General features: G+C 34.8%; 1 protein-coding gene across 1 annotated transcript in view; it reads left to right on the forward strand.

The window, feature by feature from the left end:
• The window catches only part of PIK3CB (phosphatidylinositol-4,5-bisphosphate 3-kinase catalytic subunit beta), a 45,420-nt gene extending 23,631 nt beyond the window's left edge, over positions 1-21,789 (forward strand). Inside the window, exons 12-22 of the mRNA XM_015821349.1 lie at positions 1,269-1,390; positions 5,291-5,434; positions 8,015-8,114; positions 8,366-8,544; positions 9,199-9,273; positions 10,297-10,404; positions 14,898-15,065; positions 16,573-16,696; positions 17,776-17,921; positions 19,234-19,366; positions 21,602-21,789. Of these exons, the coding sequence (XP_015676835.1) occupies positions 1,269-1,390; positions 5,291-5,434; positions 8,015-8,114; positions 8,366-8,544; positions 9,199-9,273; positions 10,297-10,404; positions 14,898-15,065; positions 16,573-16,696; positions 17,776-17,921; positions 19,234-19,366; positions 21,602-21,739 (1,437 nt within the window). The 3' untranslated portion in view covers positions 21,740-21,789. The remainder of the gene's footprint in view (positions 1-1,268; positions 1,391-5,290; positions 5,435-8,014; positions 8,115-8,365; positions 8,545-9,198; positions 9,274-10,296; positions 10,405-14,897; positions 15,066-16,572; positions 16,697-17,775; positions 17,922-19,233; positions 19,367-21,601) is intronic.
• Positions 21,790-22,364: the final 575 nt, after the last annotated feature.

Consider the following 22,364-nt stretch of genomic DNA (forward strand, 5'->3'; position numbering starts at 1 on the left):
GATTGACAGTTATTTTGTGTTTCTTCCATTTGTGAATAATCGCACCAACTGTTAACACCTTCCCACCAAGCTGCTAGGCGAGTGATAGCGAACCTTTTAGAGACCGAGTGCCCAAACTGCAACCCAAAACCCACTTATGTATCGTCAGGTGCTGGGTGGGCGTGGCCAATTGGGTGGGCATGGCTAATTGGGTGGTTGTGGCTTGCTGGTAACAGCAGACTGGGTGGGACTAAAAAGTTCAATCAATCAATTCCAACTTTGTGAGATCTTTTTTTCTCACGCGAGAAGTTGAAATTGATTGATTGATTGATTGAACCTTTTTCTTTTTTTGCACACAGTGGCAGAGGCCTAAAGCGAAAAGGTTTTATAAAACCCAGCTGAAGGCCTAGGACTGGGGCAACGGCACGCATGCCCACAAAGAGGGCTCTGTGTGCCACCTGTGGCACGCGTGCCATAGGTTCACCACCACAGTCTAGGCAATAGTCTTGTAGCCCATTCCAGCCTTGTGTAGGTCTACAGTCTTGTCCCTGACATACATGGACAGCTCTTTGGTCTTGGCCATGATGAAGAGTTTGGAATCTGATTGATTGATTGCTTCTGTGGACAGGTGTCTTTTATACAGGTAACAAACTGAGATTAGGAGCACTCCCTTTAAGAGAGTACTCCTAATCTCAGCTCATTACCTGTATAAAAGACACCTGGAAGCCATAAATCTTGCTGATTGATAGGGGATCAAATACTTATTTCAGTCATTAAAATGCAAATCAATTTATAACTTTTTTGAAATGCGATTTCTGGATTTTTTTGTTGTTGTTATTCTGTCTCTCACTGTTAAAATAAACCTACCATTACAATTATAGACTGATCATTTCTTTGTCAGTGGGCAAACATACAAAATCAGCAGGGGATCAAATACTTTTCTCTCACACTGTATGTACTACATCTCTGTTGAATATGTTTCCTTTTGTGCGTGTGAAGGGGCAATACTTATTTATTAACTGACTAAGTCTTGTTTTTTATATTTATATTCTGCCTCTCCTCCAAGAATTCAAAGCAACTCAAATGGGATTTCACTTTATTTTATCCCCCCCAAAAAACCCCATGAAGTAGATTGAACCAATTCCTTTTCTTTCTCTCTGTCCAAAGTCATTCAATGGCTAAGATGCAGAAACTTGGGTCCAGTAGTCCAACTCTATTCATGAATGAATTCTGTTCATAAATATTTTAGTTATTGAATTCTGCATATATTATGTTTATTTTCTGAACAGCTTCAGGCTCTTCTTCAGATATGGTCAAAACTGCCACCTAGAGAAGCATTAGAATTATTAGATTTCAATTATCCTGATCAATATGTAAGAGAATATGCGGTGGGCTGTTTACGACAAATGAGGTAAGTAGTATGGGTTACTTTATGCTAGTAATTGTCTCACAAGTTGTATCTCAACAAGAAAATCCTGTGACTTTTACCCTGAGTGAAATAAATTCTCTAACTCAGGAAACAATTCCAGCTGTGGGCCAGGCTAAAATCCCAGTTTACTGATGATATCAGTAAGATCAGGCTGGGTGGTCCTCCTTTGGGAAGTGGTATCTAGTCAAGAGAGGACAAGTCTCCCTTTTCTCACTGGGGCAAATGCTATAGCATTGGAAAGACACAGATGTTTTCAAAATGCCAATTTAGAAAGCATCCAACTAATGTCCTATGGAAATGAATCTTTGCAAATTTAGGATTATGTCATGTGAAACGTACAGGAATTTACACTTGAGCAGATGTGCAACAGATTTGGTATGTGTGTTTATATAATAGGTTTTCCAAGAATCTGTTTATTTGTTAAATTTTGGTTAAAGCATAGATTTATATATTCAATCAAGATTCTTTTCAGAAAAATCTTAACTATTATCAGTCTTGGATGTTGTTGGATTTTGTGGCCTTGACTTTTCTGTACAGTGCTGTATAAGATTAATAGCATTTCTTCTTTATTTCCAAGGCTAAATTGTTAACAGAATATTTTGATATCCTCAAAATGTAAACAAGGCGTTTTTTTCTATAAAACTTGTCTAAGTTTGATATAGTATATAGTAATTCCAGAGGATTGTTTCTACTGAGCATTTGGCATATTATAAATTATTTCATTACTTTTTCTGTTTTGCGTGTGCAGATATCATTCAGGAGAGCATTTGCATTCAGCATGTTATACAGAATGTCAATTTTTGCAGGCATCTTCCTTGCTAAGCAATATATGAAACAGAAAAAATGTTTAAATAATCTCAGTTGACAAGAGTAATAAGTGCTGAAGGCAGAAAAGCCATAGTTACTAGTACCCTCTCTAATGTTGTGGCATTATATAGTGTACTAATCACATCGTTATTGTGCTCTAGAGGGTGTCTTGAGGAGAATGTCGGCAGCCATACTGGATGACTGAGTTTAGTGATCTTTTACTTCAGTGCATATAGTAATTCTTTTTACATATGAATGGACAAAATATATTTTCTCTGTTGATATGAAGTTTATAATTTCCATTTCAAATTAAAATCTTTATTTGTAATTTCATTTGAAATTAAAACAGAACCATTATTTTCTTACCTCTAATCAGCAAGAAAGTTGGAAGGTGGAATCTTTGAACTTTCCTATTGATCTTTCAGCCAAAATTCATGTAACTAATGCTAAAGAGATAAAGATGTAGATAGCCTATGACACTTAAGGAAATTGACAGTATCTTTAGGGATGAGCCCAGACACCTGTAAATTATAACCTTTTCCTTATGCATCCAGGCAGGGCACAAAGATATGAGCTCAGTAGATGGTGTGGGCATCTTTGACAGAGGGGTTCCGTTGCCTGCCTTGAAGGAGATGATAGTGTATCTCCTCCTCAAAAAGCAATCCTTTGGTCTGAACATCTCAGAAAATTATCAGCAAGTCTCCAACTTGCCATTTCTTGGTAAGATTGTTAATAAGGTGATTAGTTTTCAACTACAGAGGATCTTGGATGAGACAGATTATCTTTTTAATGGAATCAGGCCAGAGCATGGGGCAAAAATTGGTTGTTCTTGTGAATGATATGCAGCAGAATTGTTTTACCAGATCTCTTTGTTAGTCCTGTTATCCCTTTGTAAGGCTCTGAAGACCTGGCTGTTCTCCAGGCTTTTGGGTTAAGCAATTAGGTAAGCTCTGTTGGTGGTGTGGTTTTGTTTTAGTGGTTATTGTTTAACTGAGGCATCATGAATTTATACTATTATGATGGTTTTAATTTTTGTGAACTTCCCAAAATCACTGCTGTAAAGTGTTTAAATAAATATATTTGCATGGTATTCTTTTGGACCCCCTACAAAGACTGGAGATTGGAGGTATTCTTTTGTACCCCTCCCCCCACGTTACATAAATAGAAGGCTACTAATAGATTCTTCCAGGAGGTTTGCATTGGACAGATCAAAACTGAATGGAGCAGATAATCCTGGAGACACCTCGGTGTTGAAATCAGTATATTGAATTGTACACACAATAGGAAGTCACTGCAGAGTCGAGTCACAGGTGTTCGTGTTGAGCATGGCACTGCATTCTAAACTAATTAAAGCCATTTCACGTGGAACACATTGCAGTAGTTCAGTCAGTGAAGTTACATGATAAGGGCATGAATAACTGTTGCAAGACCCTCCTTTTTTTTAGATTTGAGTACTGCTAGAGCAGGGGTGTCAAACTGCCGGCCCATGGGCTGGACGCGTCACCGGGAAACCGTGCCCACCCTATTACCGGCAATGGGGAAAAAGCTCCGATACGTTACGTGGCGCTGCGAGTTTGACATGTCTGAGCTAGAGGATCAACTGAAAAACTCCTAGGTTTTATAGCCTTCTGGCAACAGCCGTAGACCCACAAGGACAGAATACAAAATACAGAATAGTAGAGTTAGAAGGGACATTGGAGGTCTTCTGTCCAACCCCCCTGTCTTGAGTAGGAAACGCTATACCAGGAGTGTCCAACCTTGGCACTTTGTTCCTTTGGGGCAACGCCACCCTCATAAGAGACCCAGCTGAAGAAAATATTGGGGACACTTTCCACACCCATTCAGGGAGAAAAGTTCTGTTTGAGTGGCCTACCCCCAGGTACCTGATTGACTCGATGGAATTTTAGAGGGGTTATTTCTGATGCTCTGGTGCACAGTTCAGCTGAGAGCCTGGTTGCAGTTTGGAATGAACATGTTCCTGTGTGGATTCTGTGTTCATGGATCCTGTAGAATCCAAGAGATGAAACCATGTAAGCTGTGGTGGGATTCAGATATGTAAACAACTGGTTCTCTGTGTGGATGCCACTTCCAGACGTCTATTCTGGGCCTGGGCAACAAAAAATTAACTACTGATTCTGCCAAAGTGGTGCAAACTGGCTGAATCCCACCACTGCATGTAAGAGACATCTAATGACTTAACCCTAACCAGAAGGATTGGCTGTAGGTTTTGTTGTCCCCTGGATCTGTAGAGTAGCACTTCCCCAATCAGAGTTCGTAATACGGGGATCTTCTTGAATTTGCATCAGCTATGCTCAGTAAGGAGATAATAACTGGCTAAGGAGCCAGTTATATATATGCAGATCCATCTTATATATCATGTATCTTGGACTGGGAGGTCCTGCCCATGGTCACTCAGCTTTTGAAAAAGGAGATTAGGGAGGAGTTGTATTCAATCGCTTCAGCCTGACCTTTTACCATTCTTTTCATTATTTCATGTTTCTCCTGCTTTATTTCATCTTCTACCATATACTTTAAAGATTGCCCTTCTACAACATTTCCCATCTATTCTACCTAGACAATTATGCAGTCCTTGCTGAGGAATCCCCTCTATCAGAAGATGTACAGCAGCATAAGAGAACCCAACAGCAACCATTTTCTGTAGTAGGCCACCTCCTCTAGTATAGTTGCCCTCTGAAGCATGAATGGCTCTCACAACCATGGCATTAGGAAAATTGACAAAAACATGCCCCTTTTTGACCTGTCTTTTGACCACTTCTTAATTTTCAAAATGTTTAGTTTTGTGTTTTGTTCTTAATTTAAGTTTTCAATTTTTATCTTATTTTAACATTTAATTTTTAAAAAGGTACCTATATTCTTTTGGTTTTAGGCAGCTGAATACATCTTACAAATCAGTAAATATATAAATACATACTGTTTTATTATTGGTTTTAATTTAGTTTATTATATTCTGTATTGGGAACATTTTATAGAAGACAATGTAGAAATGGTATAAAATTGAGAATGCATTTATCCAGAATTCTATTAGTTTATCTACTTTTTTAAACTTATTTTTAGTGATGAAGAACTTGCTCAGTATCTCCTGCAGCTTGTGCAAGTCCTGAAATATGAAGCTTTTCTTGACTGTGCCCTCTCCAGATTCCTATTAGAGAAAGCCCTGGCAAACAGAAGGATAGGACAAATGTTGTTTTGGTATTTGAGGTAAGACTTAGAAGACTTGTTATACAAAACACCTGTAGCAAATAAGTATGGAGGGCAGTTTCTGTTCATTCCGAGTGTTATATTTCATTATTCTGTTTTATATCATATGTGTATAATTTATGTTTTCAATATCCAATTAAATTGAATTGGTTAAAAGTAGATGACAATTAAAAAATGATTTCATTGTGATTTCTTTTCAAACAGAGAAAATGGTTTATTTTTAGTAAACCAGTAATACATCTATGGTAAATAAGTGAATTCCAAATAGATATACAGTATACAATTCTTGAATACAAGCATATAAATAAGAATCAATAAAATGCATGTAAACATAAATGCATAAACATAGTCAGCTGGATAAACCAACTACAATTGAATGATCAACCAAACTTGGGAAGAAATAGCTAAGAGTTGCTTAAAGGAAGATTTCTGTATTCTGTGAAGCACTTTTTTGTGACATTGATCTCATAACAACTGGAGACAAAGGGAGTGAAAGTGCTTGACCACAAATGATAACAATTCTTGCTGAGTGTCAGCATAGAGCAGGTAGTACAGTATGATCCAGTGTTTCAATACGATCTCGTTTGAATAGAGACGCTGTAGGACTGTTAACCTAGATGTCTAGCATGCTGGATAAATAGAGCAAATCAAAAACATGTTTCTAGGCAAAATTGATAAATCTATTTGTATCTTTGTGTCCTTGGCATATTGCCTAAGGTTGGTGAACGTGCATTCATAGCCCATCTGGGTAATTGTGGCTCATGAAAATTGAAGTGGATAGCCAAGATTAGCGAAGACAGAATGGCTGGAAGAAAAACTAGCTTAAGTCAGTAAGAAAATGTATAAATCCAAGTATATATTTCAATTTTTAAGTAACTGGCTTCACGGTGCAGCATTGCATTAGGAATATAGTAGGAAAATTGGAAAATGGAACTTTAAAATTGGCTTTGTATCAAGGGGAAGGGAATGACTGTTAGATACTCAACTAAACTCGAAAAAGGAGTTGAATATGAATCTCAGCCAAGAAGAGTTTAGACACTGCAGGTACAAACAGAGCTCTTTTGGAGCTTATCAAACTAATTTTACTCTTTTCATATCTTACATCCCATAATGAATTCATCAAGGGAGTTTATAAAGCTTGTGAGAGATGGTGCCCATGAAGGGGAATCTGCTGTGACAGTGAGAATAGTAAGGGTTTAGTCTGCAAGTATCTTGCATTATATATAAGATTGCATAAATGTTATTTTGATCATAATCAAGTTCTATCTGTATGGGTTTTCCATATATTTATTTTTTTTCCCAAGTCTATGTTTAGAAGCAGAACCACATCGTTTCTTTACGCAGTTTCTTTATAATTTATCAAGCATTTCATTAAAGATATTATATATCTTCCTTGTCCCTTTTAAAGTTGACTCAGTTCTGTTCTTCAAAAGTAGCAAGGTAACTTGGGAAAAGCTTTGCTTACTTCTTGGAATTAGGTGAACTTTTTATTTACTACTTGAAGTGAGGACCAGTCTTGGATTTATTTATCTTATACATTTGTGATAGAATGTATCAGAGGATTCTTTGTTCCTCATAAAAAACACAATCATACAAGATTGTTTTACATCCTAAGGCACGGGTATCAAACTCGCCGCATTACATGACATGTCGTGACGTATTGTGACTTTTTTTGCATTGCTGGAGCTGGGATGGGTGCGGCCTCTGTATGATGCAACTGGCCCGCGGGCCGGCAGTTTGACACCCCTGTCCTAAGGCCTTATTCATTAATCTTTAGATCCATGTTTTTGTCTCCATTGAATCAGCATCTGAAAAACCATTGATCCAGCTGAAGGATCCTCCAGATTGTTCTTCAAATATTCCTGCCCACAATTAATGAGTCAAAACAGCAATAATCAGGCTTTTAAACTGCAGCAAATTGGTGCCTTCAAAATGCCTTCTTCTCCATTACCTTTTGATTTCTAAAGCTGCCGTTTCAAAAGTCATGTTTCCACTCCTTTTGATACTTCCATAGTTTGGAGCTCTGAAGTTATGTTGGACTTTCACTCCTGTAATCAGCCATGTGTAGTGAGAAGCCCAATTCATAAAATGCTTATCATTTGAAAAGCTGCTGTAATCAATAGGTTCAGACCTCTCTTGAAATGGAATACTCAAGAAGAGGTTCTTCTAATGGCCGTCTTCTGATTTTGGCAGAGCTCTCCTCAAGCTGACCTTCTGTTTAACCTTTAAGAACATCAGAAACTTGCACATAAGACCGAATTTCTTTTCTCACATTGTTTCCTGAATTTTGCAACAAGAAATTTTGACTCTCCTCTGTGCATGTTCCTTTTTAGAAGATGGGAAATTTAAAAGACAGAGGATTTAACTTGGGGGATTAGATTGATTTCTGCTGCAAAAAGATTGAGTATTGTATTGTGCAAGTATATACTTTCCATGGCTTGGCATCTGTTTATTTGTAGAGCAATGACAACATAATAGGGGTTTTAAGGGCTGCACATTTAACCATCTACCTTCTGCATATATATTATAAATATGACTTTAAAATACATGGTTATACATTTATACATATGTGTCTTGTAGATCAGAAATGCATATATCTACAGTCTCTTTGCAGTTTGGTGTGATATTGGAAGCTTATTGTCGTGGAAGCATCACTCATATGAAAGTTCTTTCCAAACAGGTACTATTTATTTTAAATCCTTCCCCTGAGTTTATTTGCATGAAGACAACATGGTGTAAGATGCTTTTATAGGCCAGGCCCTTTTGAAAAGGAACCTAACAAAGCCACAGTAGTCTTATTACCGACAGTAGAAATAACCAGTAATTGTTGCTTAACCAGTTGTGAAATGCTGTTCACAATATTCATTGGGAAACTGGCAAAATAATACTTTTAGAGGTGTTTTTTTTTTCAATTTCAAATATCTATTCCAGGTTGAAGCACTGAATAAGATGAAGACTTTGAATAGCTTAATCAAGCTGAATGCCATGAAGCAAAGTAAAGCCAAAGGGAAGGATGCAATGCACACCTGTTTAAAACAAAGAGCATACAGAGAGGCCCTTTCCCATCTCCAGTCCCCTCTGAATCCATCTGTTTTACTTTCAGAACTTTGGTAAGATGACCTGCTTTCATTCATCCATATACACTGTACTATAAGTGGTAGTATAAAAAAACAGAAGACTCCAATTCTTTAAGTTCTCTGCTTTTTATTGCTCTGTAGACATGACCATGCATAAGGCAGCATTTCTACGTGTGGCTGACATTCTTTTTCTCCCTCTTAGCCATGTAAGCAAATCTCTGTTATCCTAAGGTTAAGATGTCAGTTCTTGGAGTGAAGATTGGATTAATCTTTAAACTGTTAAATGTTTAGCATTTCCAATAATAATGGCTTAAGTTAAGAATTTTATCACTAATTGTGTTATCAAAATATGCACAATAATAGCTTATGTGACAACTTTTTAAACACAAAACCCAGTAAACTTTGGGAGAAAGAAGAGAGATTTTCAAAGTAAATATGCATCTCTAGTTCAGGTGTTGTATTAGTGGCCACTAGATAGGGATCCAAGAATTATTTAAGTAATGTGCCAATTTGCAAGTGTTAACTGATATTGAAGCAACAAAATGAAAGTTTTGAAAAGCATTTGACCAGTTTCTAAAATTCCATTATGGAATAATCTTCTATCAGACTTATTCCTTCCCAATACATTTTTGTGGCTCATTAATCTTTTAACTGAACTCACCAAAAATGTTATTACCTTTGTTCTAGTATAGAGAAATGTAAATATATGGACTCAAAAATGAAGCCTTTATGGATAGTATACAGTAACAAAGCGTTCCCACCACTGAACCACCCTTAGTAAAAATTTTTACCTCTACCATTCATGTGTCTTTTAAAGTAAAAGACAACAACCGTAAAATTACAATCTAAATAATGGTATCATAAGACTGCGACTTCCACACCACCTTATAACGGTAATAAAGTCAGTTAAATATAACTTTAAGTCAGACTCTTTATAAAAAAGTGTTTAGATTTATTGCTTTATAGATGTTTGAAAAGTTTCTATGTACACGTAGTCCTCAATTTATGACCACAATTGAGCCCAAAATATCTGTTGTTGAGAGAGACAGTTGTTAAGTGAATTTTGCCCATTTTACAATCTTTCTTCCACATTTATTAAATGAATCACTGTGGTTGTTAAGTTAGTAACACGGCTATTAAGTGAATATGGCTTTCCCATTGACTTTGCTTGCCAGAAGGTTGCAAAATGATCAGATGATTCTTGGATACTGCAACCGTCATAAATATGATCTGTTGTTAAGCGTCTGGATTTTAATTATGGGACCATGGGGATCCTACAAGTCGTGAGTGTGCAAAATGGTCATAAGCAACCTACAACCAGCCTACAAACCCCTCAGAATCTAAATCAACTATACAGCCAACCAGAGATCGCACCAACCCTCAACCAACCCACGCAGGCCCCCACCACCAGCAGTTCACTTCCCAATGACGCTGACCTGATGTAACCTCCCCATTACAAGACCCATCACAAGACTCACTGATGACTCACACCTGACCCATCACAAGACCTCACTTGACACACCCACACCTGAAGCCCTTCTAAACAGAAGAACACTGACATTGACATCCCCTAAACTCCGCTGAAGATGTTACCTAGCCTGGTAGTGAAACGTTCAGAAACCAATCCACAAGCTCAGAGAAGGAATCTTCTACATTCAAGCTAAAGATACTCGCCACTGTTACATAAGTCACTTTTTTCAGTGCAGTTGTAACTTTGAATGGTCACTATACAAACTGTTATAAGTCAAAGACTATCTAATATTGCACATTTTTCAATTATTTTATACAATCTTATCTATCAATTTTTGTTACAGATCTACGACAAGACATGTTGACTCTTCAGATGTTACGTTTAATGGATTTACTTTGGAAAGAAGCTGGGCTAGACTTTCGGTAAGAGGGCTTTTAGTTAGTGGATTTTCTTCTAGTGTTGTTTAGATTGTTACTGTTACTATTATCTTTAAATAGTATTTATTTGAGGACATACAAAATGATTCAAAGTTATCTGCACAACTTCAGTTAATTTCTAAAAAATACTTGCTTATACTTGGAATAGAAGCATATATTATCATTTTTAAAGAACAAATCCTATGTAAGTGTGCTAGTTTAATTTGATAAATAAGGATTTTCAACAATACCAAAAATGTTGCATCCTCGATTATTTGCTGCCCTATAAAGCAGGGGTCCTCAACCTTGGCAACTTTAAGACCTGTGGACTTCAAAGCTGGCTGAGGAATTCTGGGAGTTGAAGTCCACAGGTCTTAAAGTTGCCAAGGTTGGAGACCTCTGCTATAGAGGATAATAAAAAGACGCCATTAACCAAGATACTTTAGTTTTTAATAAAATGTCAGCTACAAGGATATTTCATTATCTACCATAGTATACTGTTCTCTTTTTTAGCCCAGCATGTATTCTTGAGCTATTTATTTATTTATTTTCCAGTCTAAGGGTTGGACTAGAAGACTTCCAAAGTCACTTCTAACTCTGTGTTTCTGTTTTTTATTTTATTTTTTATTTTTGCTATTACTTGAAAACTACCTAAAGGTCCCCCAGCTTTAATTTGCAACATGCAAGAATATTGATATTCTTGATAAATTTGATATTAAAATATTTTAAATGTAAGAATTTCAGTTTATTTTCCTAATTGGATATGTACATTATTTTTTTCATTATAGAATTAAATAGAAAAATCTCTGATTTTCTCCATAGAACCAGTCCCTGGTGCCCCCAAAAGATTGAGACCCGCTAGACTAGAAAACCTCCAAAATCCCTTCCAGCTCTATTCTGATTGATTGTCTCTCATTTATGTTGGCGAAGGCCAGATTTAAATGCCTATAGTCAAATTTAAGCAAATCTGTTGAAATGAACTGTTAATACTATAATAATAATAATAATAATAATAATAATAATAATAATAATAATAATAATAATAATAATAATAATAATAATGATGATGATGATGAAACATGAGATACCTAATATTGCACATGGATTTCCTGAAAGAATTCGTTACTGTCTCCCACCTTATTATTAAATCCCAGAAATGTGGAAGGTCGTGTGTATAAATAGCAATTCCAGTCTCCCTCTACAACTTTTCAAATCCTTGCTTAAAATAAAGTCATTTTTCTATGAGCATCATACTAACTCCTGTTGGAATACCAAAAATGGCAACAGAATAATTGATATTTTGTGATGCCATTTTGGTGGTGGGAATATGATGAAGTTCATTATAGCTCAGTTTCCAAGTTGCCAGTCAGTAAATAAATAAATAAGACTGAATTAATTAACCATTAGCAAGGAAAAAGAATAAAAGGCCTATTTATTGATGCCTTTACTAGTGATATAAAAATGGTACTAATTGCATTATTCATATATCCTTCAGCATGACCATACTGACTCATGCTCGTGTTGTTACCCAGTTTGATTTCTAAATGCTACTCTCTAAGGAACTCCTGTGCTTTCCCTGCAGCCTGTGTTTTTCTACTTGGACCCCTTACTCTCTCTCAGCCCAACCCAGCTTTCACTGGGTAGTTGTGAAGAAAATAGGAGGAGGTATTAGGGATGTTCACCACCTTGAGGTTCATATATAAGAAAGGCAGAATTAACAACAGCAGTAACAACTTCATAAGATTATATTTTTTCCTTTGTTAATGTATTTACTTAGTCCTTGTTTAAATGGGCAGTTGCGCAACACTTGAAACGCTAATTTGCCTTTTCTCAACAGTAGATGTAGAAGAAACAGAAAATCATTTTTTTTAATAATAGATATTATATTCCTAACACACCAGATGGTAATCTGGAGCGCATCTCTTAAATATTTTTAGTTTAACAAACAGAATTTACTTCAGGCATATGGTAATCACTCACACAGATAAGAACAATATATTTCAACAAGTGACCCAGCAAAGAAATAAGTTATTCGTGAGAAAATGTTCTACAATTATGCCTCTGATAGCAGAATAAATTAAATACAAAAGATTCATTTAGGAACTATATTACTCAGAGAAAACGTGGTTATGTGTTCAGAAGTCAGTTACTGATTTACCATCATTTTGAAAACAAAAAAAAAATATCCTCCCTGATTTTATACAGTAAATAAGCAGTGTAATTTTTACCAATCTCTTAGGAAGTGTTGGGTCAGAGTGGGGAAAAAGGATTAAAATGAATTGTAGCAGAAGACTTTATGCATGCTTTTAAATACATTTTTGACAGTGCTAAAAGCTACAAAGGAAATTTAAGCCAATATTGATGTAATTAAATTGCAGAATGGATGAGAACTTAAAAGATCTTAACAGCTAAGTTCATGCTGTAAATTTCCTCAGTGTTTTCTTTAAAATCCTCAAATAAGAATTTTCACTTATTTTTAAAAAAATTCTCATTAATTGTCACTTTGAATTCAATTCCAATTTCCATAGAATAGAGGCGGACAGCACAGCATGCATGTTCATCAGAATACTCAGCAGACTCTCAATCTTCAAGAAGAACTTTAAATATATGTATTTAGTTAAACATTCTTGAAAGTGCTCAGAATTTGATGTTCTTATGCAAGATCTTGTATTAGAAGATTTCCTGATTTTGGAAATCTGATATGGCAATTTCTGCTGAAATCTTATGAGATTTCTGTTGGAGAGGACAGAAAGTTGCCAATCCTTGCCATAGATAAGCAGAATATGGCGTGATTAAAAATGTGATAGTTTATGTTAGAAAAAAAGAATATGCCAAGAATCTTGTCTAGGAATCTATAAGAAGTACATGTTTGGCTACTCCACTCAGACAAATAAGATCCAGAACCTATACTTGTTAGGATCAACAACAAAAAAACATCACTAAAGGGTACATAAATGAGTTTTCTAGAACTTTTCATCAACCTAGGTGGATGGTGGATTGAAAAGAACCAGAAAAAATAAAAATGTGGGCCAAATATTTATTTTATTTTATTTTTTTATTTATTTTTATTTTTTAAACCAACAAAACAAAACATAACACACATACACACACAGTATATACTCCTCCCTTTTTTTAACAGCGATTTCGTAACAGTAATCTTCTATTATTTACATTTCCCCCCTTATTCTTCTTTAGAATATTTGTCCTTGTTGCCCCATTGTTTCTTATTTGCATTTTTCTTCCTTCATACTATATACTTCATACTAAGAATAATACATATTATTATTACTATACATTATTATACACACATTTTCCACTTTTGACCTTTCCACATTTATTCTCCTCTATTGTTTCTAGTCTCCAACCAGTCATACCACTTGTTCCATATTAGATAGTACTCTGTGTCTTCCTTTTCTTTTATCTCTTTTGTTAATTTGTCCATCTCAGCACAGTCCAGGATTTTTCTTATCACTTTTTCCTCTGATGGTAAATTCTCATTTTTCCAGAACTGTGCGTATGCTATTCTTGCTGCCATTGTTATATGTAGAATTAAATACCGTATTTCTTTACTATATTTTCTGTTTAAAATACCCAGCAAAAAGATCTCTGGTTTCCAGTCTACGGGTTGGTCTATTATTTCTTCGATCCATCTTCTTATTTTAGTCCAGTATTTTTTCGCAACTGGGCATGTTCACCATAAATGATAATATGTTCCATGTACTTTTTTACATTTCCAACATGTTGGCGAATTGTTCTGGAACATCTTGGCAAGCTTTGCTGGTGGAAGATGCCATCTGTAAAACATCTTCAACTGGTTTTCCTTGAATGCCGCTGACATAGTCAATTTTATGTTTATTTCCCATATTTTTTCCCATTTCTCCAATTCTATATNAGTCTGTAGCAATGCATTCCTAACTATGTGTCTTTGAAAGTATCTGTGTATTTTATATTTTTCGTCCCATAGGAAAGCATGCCACCCTGCTTGCAAGTCATGTCCTTCTATTGTTAAAACTCTAGTATTTTTCAAATCCATCCAATCTTTTAGCCAAGTTAAGCTCGATGCTTGGTAATATATTTCCCACTCTGGTAACGCCAATCCCCCTTTATCTTTCATATCTTGCAAGAGTTTTAATTTAATCCTGGGTTTTTTCTTTTGCCATATAAATTTGTGGGCCAAATATTTAATTGCTAACTGCAAATGATCAGACCTCTACGTAAATGTATTTTTCTGGAAACCTCATGCATTTTTCCTTTTTTAAAAATTGCATTTGGCCAACATTCAATTGTAGTACTTTGAAATAAGGGAGATAGCACCATCTGTTGTTCAAGTACTAGAAATTCAGAACAATGCTTTCCTTTTCTTTTTCTTTTTCTTTATTAAATACTGATTTTGGACAACATATTGATTTAAACTCTGTTTGAAGAAGATAAAAGGAGATAAAAATAATTTAAATAAATAAAAATATTCTGACTTAATTATAAACTCATATTTTTTCCAGACTGTTGCCTTATGGCTGTTTAGCAACTGGAGATTATTCTGGTTTAATTGAGGTGGTTTCAGCCGCTGAAACAATTGCAGACATTCAACTCAACAGTAGTAATGTTGCTGCAGCTGCTGCATTCAACAAAGATGCTCTGTTAAATTGGCTTAAAGAATACAATACTGGGTATGTAGAAAATTCTTAATTACTTTATTCCTGTTTTTTTTAGCATCCAGTCAGTTTTTTGATCAGATTAGTGACATTTGAGAAAGTCACTAATAAAGGAGTTGTGACAAACTAATTGGTCTTCAGTGGTGCCTCTGCCTAGGGACTTAAACAACAAATCTCTTGTAATTTTGCAATCACTCTTGCTACCTTTCCATTTGTGTAGGGGAACAGAATGTTGTTAAAGAGTCTTACTGTCAGGTATTCACGCAGGTTTCACAAATACATTAAAACATTGCACGATATTCCATAAGCAAATACATCTATATTTTCATGTAATACCTTCTACACCTGCAGAATGTGTGTGTGTGTGTGTGTGTGTGTGTGAAAGAGGGGGGGGTGTAATTTGTAGTGTGAAACAATTCTAGCAGCTGTTACCATGTACAAGGCCAATACTTTATAAAAATTACTAAATACTTAGTGATATTTAATTTAAAAAATAGGCTGGAAGGAAAGGTTCATACTGTTATAAATCATCTTCCAGAATTGTTTGCAACATTGCTGCCATGTATGAAAGAAAAATCCATCTTGATTATTGCATTTTCAACTATGGTTTTAGTGAAAGAATTTGCTACAACCATATCATTTTTAACATTCTCACCACACTTATGATTTCCTATAATATTAGATTTTTTTTTAATATTAGCATTTTTAAATGTTAATGTTCCTTACAATTGCATTCTTTGATATACATGTAATACTTGCTTAATTTCGATTTATTCAGTGACCATTCAAAATTACAACAGCACTGAATGAAGGGACTTACAGCTGTTCCTCATAGTTCTGGTCATGGCCACTTCCCTCGCAGTCACCTGAACAAAATTTATGGCCATCTTTTGATTGTCCACCTACCCGCTGCAACCAATTGCTCCCTCTATCTGGCCTTCCCTGCCATCGCACTATGAACCATTTCTGCACCACCCAGAAACATCTTTTGCAGCTTGAGCCTTCTCTCGTGTGTTCAGTGAGGGCTTTCATGATAAGATGGCAGGATGCAAAAGAAGGCCCCTGCTGCACCAACACATGCTATTTTTTTATGTGTGAACTTCATTGCAGCACTCTACAGTGTTCTTGCAGAAAAGCAGATCTGTAGGCAGTTCAGATGATACAAGTTTTAGGGCGTAAAAATACACATTTTCTTGCTAGCAGCTTACAGTGTAGAGTCATACAATCGTTGTTGTATCAAATAACAATAAAGAAAATAGTCCTTAAATCACTTCAATGATAGTTGCATGATGTGAGGATGTAATTAATGAGGAATTGGTGGGAAGTAATTCCAAAAGTTCCTTCTGCATTTGCCATTTCATTTTGCAAGATGTTTCCTTAATAATGCTCTTGGAATTATTTTGGTAAATAAACTAAATGAGATTCAGCTCTGTAATTTAAGCAGCTCTTTAAAAAATATAGTATAATTTTTTAAATGTCTGGTTCAAGTCTATTTATAAACACTATTATCTTTCTAATTCAGAGAAGATTTGGATCAAGCCATTGAGGCATTCACTTTGTCTTGTGCTGGCTACTGTGTAGCTACTTATGTCCTGGGCATTGGAGACAGACACAGTGACAATATCATGGTTAGGAAGAATGGTCAGGTAAGAGTCAATATATTAATGGGGAAATGTTTGTTTGGAATATCCCAGTAGAGACATTCACTCCCAGCTCAGAATGGTGATTCCTTTGCCCCTCACTGCCATGTGGCTTTCCAGCATGTAACGGTTCTAATAGTGATTTTGTTGGGGAAAAGTTTTTTCACAGCATGCTGTTACCTTCATCATTCTCATAAAATGTATATCATTCTAAAAATATTAAAACCTTTCTTATGTAACATTTTCTAACAAACTTAACATTTCTGCATAATAGGAAAATGAAGTGATAACTTTAAAAAAAATTAAATAGGCTTTTGAGTATGTTTGTGCCTTAGGAGCATAGAACTTCCTTTGCTTTGCAAATCTCCTTTGATATGTGACAATAGCTTCCACCTTGGGTATGTGTTAAGTATTGTGTATTGACCTAATAAAAGAGTCATTGCAGTGGAGTGAGACCTACCCTTTTCTGCTCAGGCCATTTTTCTCCTCTTGCCTTCCTTGCACTAGATGCAGTTGTCTTCCTGATGCAGCAATTTTCTCTTTGTGAGTAAACTGCTAGCATGTGTTTGGATTTTTTCCCCATCTTACTTGGCAAATATTAAATTGTTGTTTAATTCAAGATTTAACTCAAAATTGTTAGTGGGATTATCTTTTTTCAGGCAGTTATAAAGTAGCAAGCAAACCTTTGCCAAACATATATCTGAGAATACCTGCCTAAATATAGATCCTTTCCTGGGTGAATATTTCTAACTTCCATATGGACATTAAGAACTGAAGATTAAATATCTCACTAGACCAGAAACTCACCTTGTTCCTAATTCTCTTTTTCCTTTCCATCAACTGACCCAATAGCCACTGCATTTTCTCAAGTCAGACTTCCTCTCCCTGCCAAGGAGAAGGAATTTAATCATTTAGGTGGTTTAATTAAAAAGATATAAATTATTAGTTGAAAACTTGCAATTATTCATCATAATTGAAGAGATGCAGTTGTATTTCATTGCAGAAGAATTTAAAAATAAGATGATAGTGTTTTGTTATGAATAATATGAATATTTTCCCAGATATAATGTTGTTCTGTTTTCCAGCTGTTTCATATAGATTTTGGTCATATTCTTGGAAACTTCAAATCCAAATTTGGAATTAAAAGAGAACGAGTCCCTTTCATCCTTACATATGATTTTATTCATGTCATCCAGCAGGGAAAAACTGGAAACACTGAAAAATTTGGCCGGTAAGTACTAAACCTATTAGAATAATTTAGTTCTGGTTTAGTCTTAGATCCCTATGTGACAGAATCAAATTGACGCTATACTAATTTTTAGATACCTGTCCAGTGAGTGGGAAATGGGAGATTAAGCAGGGTTAGACCTGGTTAGTATATAGGAAACCTCCACACTGTAGGATAGGAGTGGAAAATCTAGGAAGGCAATAAAAAAACTCTTGTGGACAAAAAAAACCCAACAGCCTGTAAAAGGACATATTCAGGTCATCATAAACCGTCAAGCTTAACTTGGGAAAGTAGATTTTACATAATGTCTAGCTTCATATATGAAAGAAAACAAATAATATGATAGACATTATAGGAAAAGTAGGCATTTGTAGGCATTCTTCTGTACATAGTTCTATTTTGCTTGTTCTCATTCGTCTAATATATCAGATTATCAGAATTTGAACTACTATTGAATTTTAAGAGAATTCTTGGAGAGTGTGTCTGTCTATATATCTGTATGTGTATGGACACGTGCATACATGCAATCTATTGTTTTCCCATATAAAATCTTTTTCGCTGATCACAAAGCCATATATTTGAATACTTTTGAAATAAATAAAGTCTCCTTTTTTAAAAAAACAAGGAAAATGGTTCTCTTTTTTTACTTATTAGAAAACCTGCTGAAGTATTCCCATGAATACTTAAGAACATAAATAAAAGTTGTTTTTGGAACTCAGTGTTAAATGTAATAGATAAATTTGAGAACCACTTTTTAAAACAATGTCCAGTTGTTTCAGTTGGGGGAATAATGCCTTTAAATTTATACAGAATAATCAATAGTGGTAATACTAGAAAACATTGTTCCTTCTCTTGGAGAATAGTTTAGAAAAAACTGAATAACTGATATCCAGGGTTGCATGAATTCATTCCTGACATCAGACACTGATGTAATCATATTTCTGATCCTGAGAATTTTTATCTATGGTTTACTCGCTTATTCCATGTCTATATGAATATTTGTCACTCTAATTTGGATTATAATACACAACTTCATTCTGTCAAATAACTAGAATTATCATGCTCTTATACATGCTGTTGCTAAGTAAAAAATAAAGCAAACTATTTGCAAATAAGTACTTTTCAGAATAAATAACCTGTACATCTTTTTTTCAAACAGTTGCAAAATAAGAACAAGTGATGGTATAAACATCAACTTTCAGTGATGAATCTATTTTGTTCATCACTGTCTTAAACCAGACCAGGCCACCTGTCCAGTCTGTCTATTTTTATTGTCCTGATTTACAGTGTCTGTTTTTTGAATGCTAATATTAAGGTTCCGCCAATACTGTGAAGAAGCATACCTGATTCTGCGAAGACATGGCAACCTATTTATCACCTTGTTTGCACTAATGTTAACAGCTGGGCTTCCAGAGCTAACTTCTGTTAAAGACATCCAATATCTAAAGGTACATCTCTAATAGTTTAGTGATATGGGGGAAACATGTTCAACTCCTTACTTGTTGATGAAACGCATTTGTTAGTTTTCAGTCAGATCTTATGTTTTCCAAGAAAACTGGATATAGATTAAATAAATAATTGACAATTTAGTCAGATAATATTGTACATTTTTTCTAAATTCTCTCCAAGCTTTTTCAGAGTAATTATCTAATATATTTTTATTATTTCTCATACAAGATAAACTTCTGCATCTAACCTAGGCAACAGTATTAATTCCAACTAGTAGCATCTTCCTAAAATCTCAGGCAGAGACCTTCAACAGCCCTGCCACAATATCCACCTCAACTCCCTAACCTAACCCAAGTTACTATATTATTGCAAGGCTGTTCCTATCATGCTTTTTCATTGATCGTGATGGCTAAACCAGACAGGAGTTTGAATTCAGCAGTATCTGGAAGACATCATGTTGCCCATTCTTTCTCTTTAGAGACTCTTTATCTTATTTCTTGGACAATATGTGTGACAACATAGATACAGTATATGCACTTTTCTAATAGCTTCCACCGAGCAAATACACAAGTATACATAATATAATTTTGCTTGTTTTTTTTTTCATCTGAACCCTGAATAATTCTTTAATAAACAGTGCAAAAATAATTTTCCAAAAAGTGAACATCACTTTTAACACTCTCATATAAAAAATGGTGAAGTAAATGGATTTTCTAGCTTAAATCACATGCTTTAGAAGGAGCTCTATATGTGGAGCTTTTCAACTTCGTTTTTACAGAACTGATTCTTTCATGAAGGAATATTTTATTGTTCATTTTCATTGATAAATATGCAATTGATGTTTGCTCAGAGCAGCATCTTCAAACTTTCAACATTATCTTGGTATTATGTAAAAATTATTATGTGATAATTTTTAGAAATTCCTTTTGCACCATAAAATTTCTGACCATCTGTCTCTGAATCCTGATTCTGCTTAATCTTCAGATTTATGGGGTAAAGTGGACAAGCCCCTTGATATAATTTTTTGGTAAAGGAAGGGTAAGATCATAATATTGTGAATTTCAAATGGTGAGAGGTCCTTGTGCATATTTTGTAAAATGTCTTCTTACCAATTCATTCATAATCCCAGCACAAGTTAATAGAACTTTCCCGGAGATGAGTTTAGGAAGAAATCTTTGAATTAGTGAAGTACTTAGGGATTATACTTTGTAAATTAATAGCTTTTGATTGTAAGAGAATCGAAATGCCAGTATAATTCCTGAACTTTCTGTTGAACTGTTTGTTGTAACACAAATTCCTTTCTTCTAAAGTAAAAAATGCTAGCACTACCTCATATTCTTTTTTTTAAGTTTTTTATTTATAATACAACCAAAAAAAAGAAAACATTCCAGTTTATACATTTCTATCAAATTATTTCTCCTCTTAAATTCAATTCTTTATCTCTATAAATATATATAAACTTTTTATACAATACTAAATACATTTTCTCTATTTGCTAACTTAAGAATATATATATTTCCATCTTATCGCTAATCTATAACCCCAACAGTCCTCTTTGATTCCCACCAATGGTACAATTTATCCCAGATTTCAAAATATTCTGATCCGCTTTTATCTGTCAGTTCCATCGTAAGCCTGTCCATTTCAGCACAAGATAGTATTTTATGCAGTATTTCTTCATCTGTGGGAGTTTCTTTGTTCTTCCACTTTTGTGCAAAAGCCAGTCTAGCAGCAGTCAAGATGTGCAACATCAAGTAGACTATTCCCTTGTCATATTTATCTGTGGTTATACCCAATAAAAAGAGTTCGGGTTTTAGCTCTATCTCCAACATTAATATTTCTTTCAACCATTTTCTTATCCTATTCCAATAATCATGGGCTTTAGGACATTCCCATCACATGTGGTAATAGGTCCCTATTGCTATTTTACATTTCCAACATATGGGTGAAAGATTTGGACCCATTTTGGCTAACCTCGTGGGTGGGAAATGCCATCTGTAAAACATCTTATAAAGATTTTCCTTATAAGAAGTAGCTAAAGTGAGTTTCCTGTTTCTTTCCCACAATTCTTACCAGATATGTAAATCAATACTATCTACTATCTCATATTCTTGTTGAGTTCTGCAAACCATAGGAATTAACTGCAGAACAATAGATTTGGTCAACAGTCTGCAAAATGATCTGAAAATATAGAGCATAAAAGACAAATAACATGTTTTTGTTACTTTTCTCAGGACTCTCTTGCCTTAGGAAAGAGTGATGAGGAAGCATTAAAACAGTTTAAGCAGAAATTTGATGAAGCACTCAGAGAAAGTTGGACTACAAAAGTAAACTGGATGGCACACACAGTTCGGAAGGATTACAGATCCTAAATGGTGGATGAATTTGCACTAACCTTAGAAGTTATCCTGACAATAAAGCATTAAAGGAGAAAAAAAACCAGACTATTTTAAAAGATACCCAAGAACTTGCCTAAAGATTTCTGATTGTTTTGCACTCTGCTTTGGAATGCTTCAACGAGATTTTGCAGAATCAGTAATCACTTCTGCTTACTTTGCACACTAGAAGTGACTAGTAAACTTTTATATTGTTTTGATACAGTGTAAATATTTGGGACTTTTTCTTGCTTAGACTCAAACTCTGATGAGATGATTAGAGATTTTTTGACAAACTGGTACTAAACTCCACTAGAGGTTTTGACACCACCTTTAATTTTGCTTCAAGTGAACTTTAAATGCATCAATATATCTATATTTTTACTTGCTTAAAGATTCATTCTACTGTACATAACAGCATCCATAATATTGCACAACAAATAGCTGCTTATTGGTTTCTACTGCTGCCAGAAAACTCTATATACTTAATAATGGGAAAATGTAAAAAGATGCCTTTTATTATAATGTTGTATAATGTGTTCAATGTAATGTTTTAAATTTTATGTGGAGGAATTATGTTTAAAAGAATTTTCTGTTGTTGGAAAATTCTACAAAATCTACT

This window comes from Protobothrops mucrosquamatus, unplaced genomic scaffold (assembly GCF_001527695.2).
Source record: "Protobothrops mucrosquamatus isolate PMUCROS unplaced genomic scaffold, P.Mucros_1.0 scaffold_163, whole genome shotgun sequence".
NCBI lineage: Eukaryota > Metazoa > Chordata > Lepidosauria > Squamata > Viperidae > Protobothrops > Protobothrops mucrosquamatus.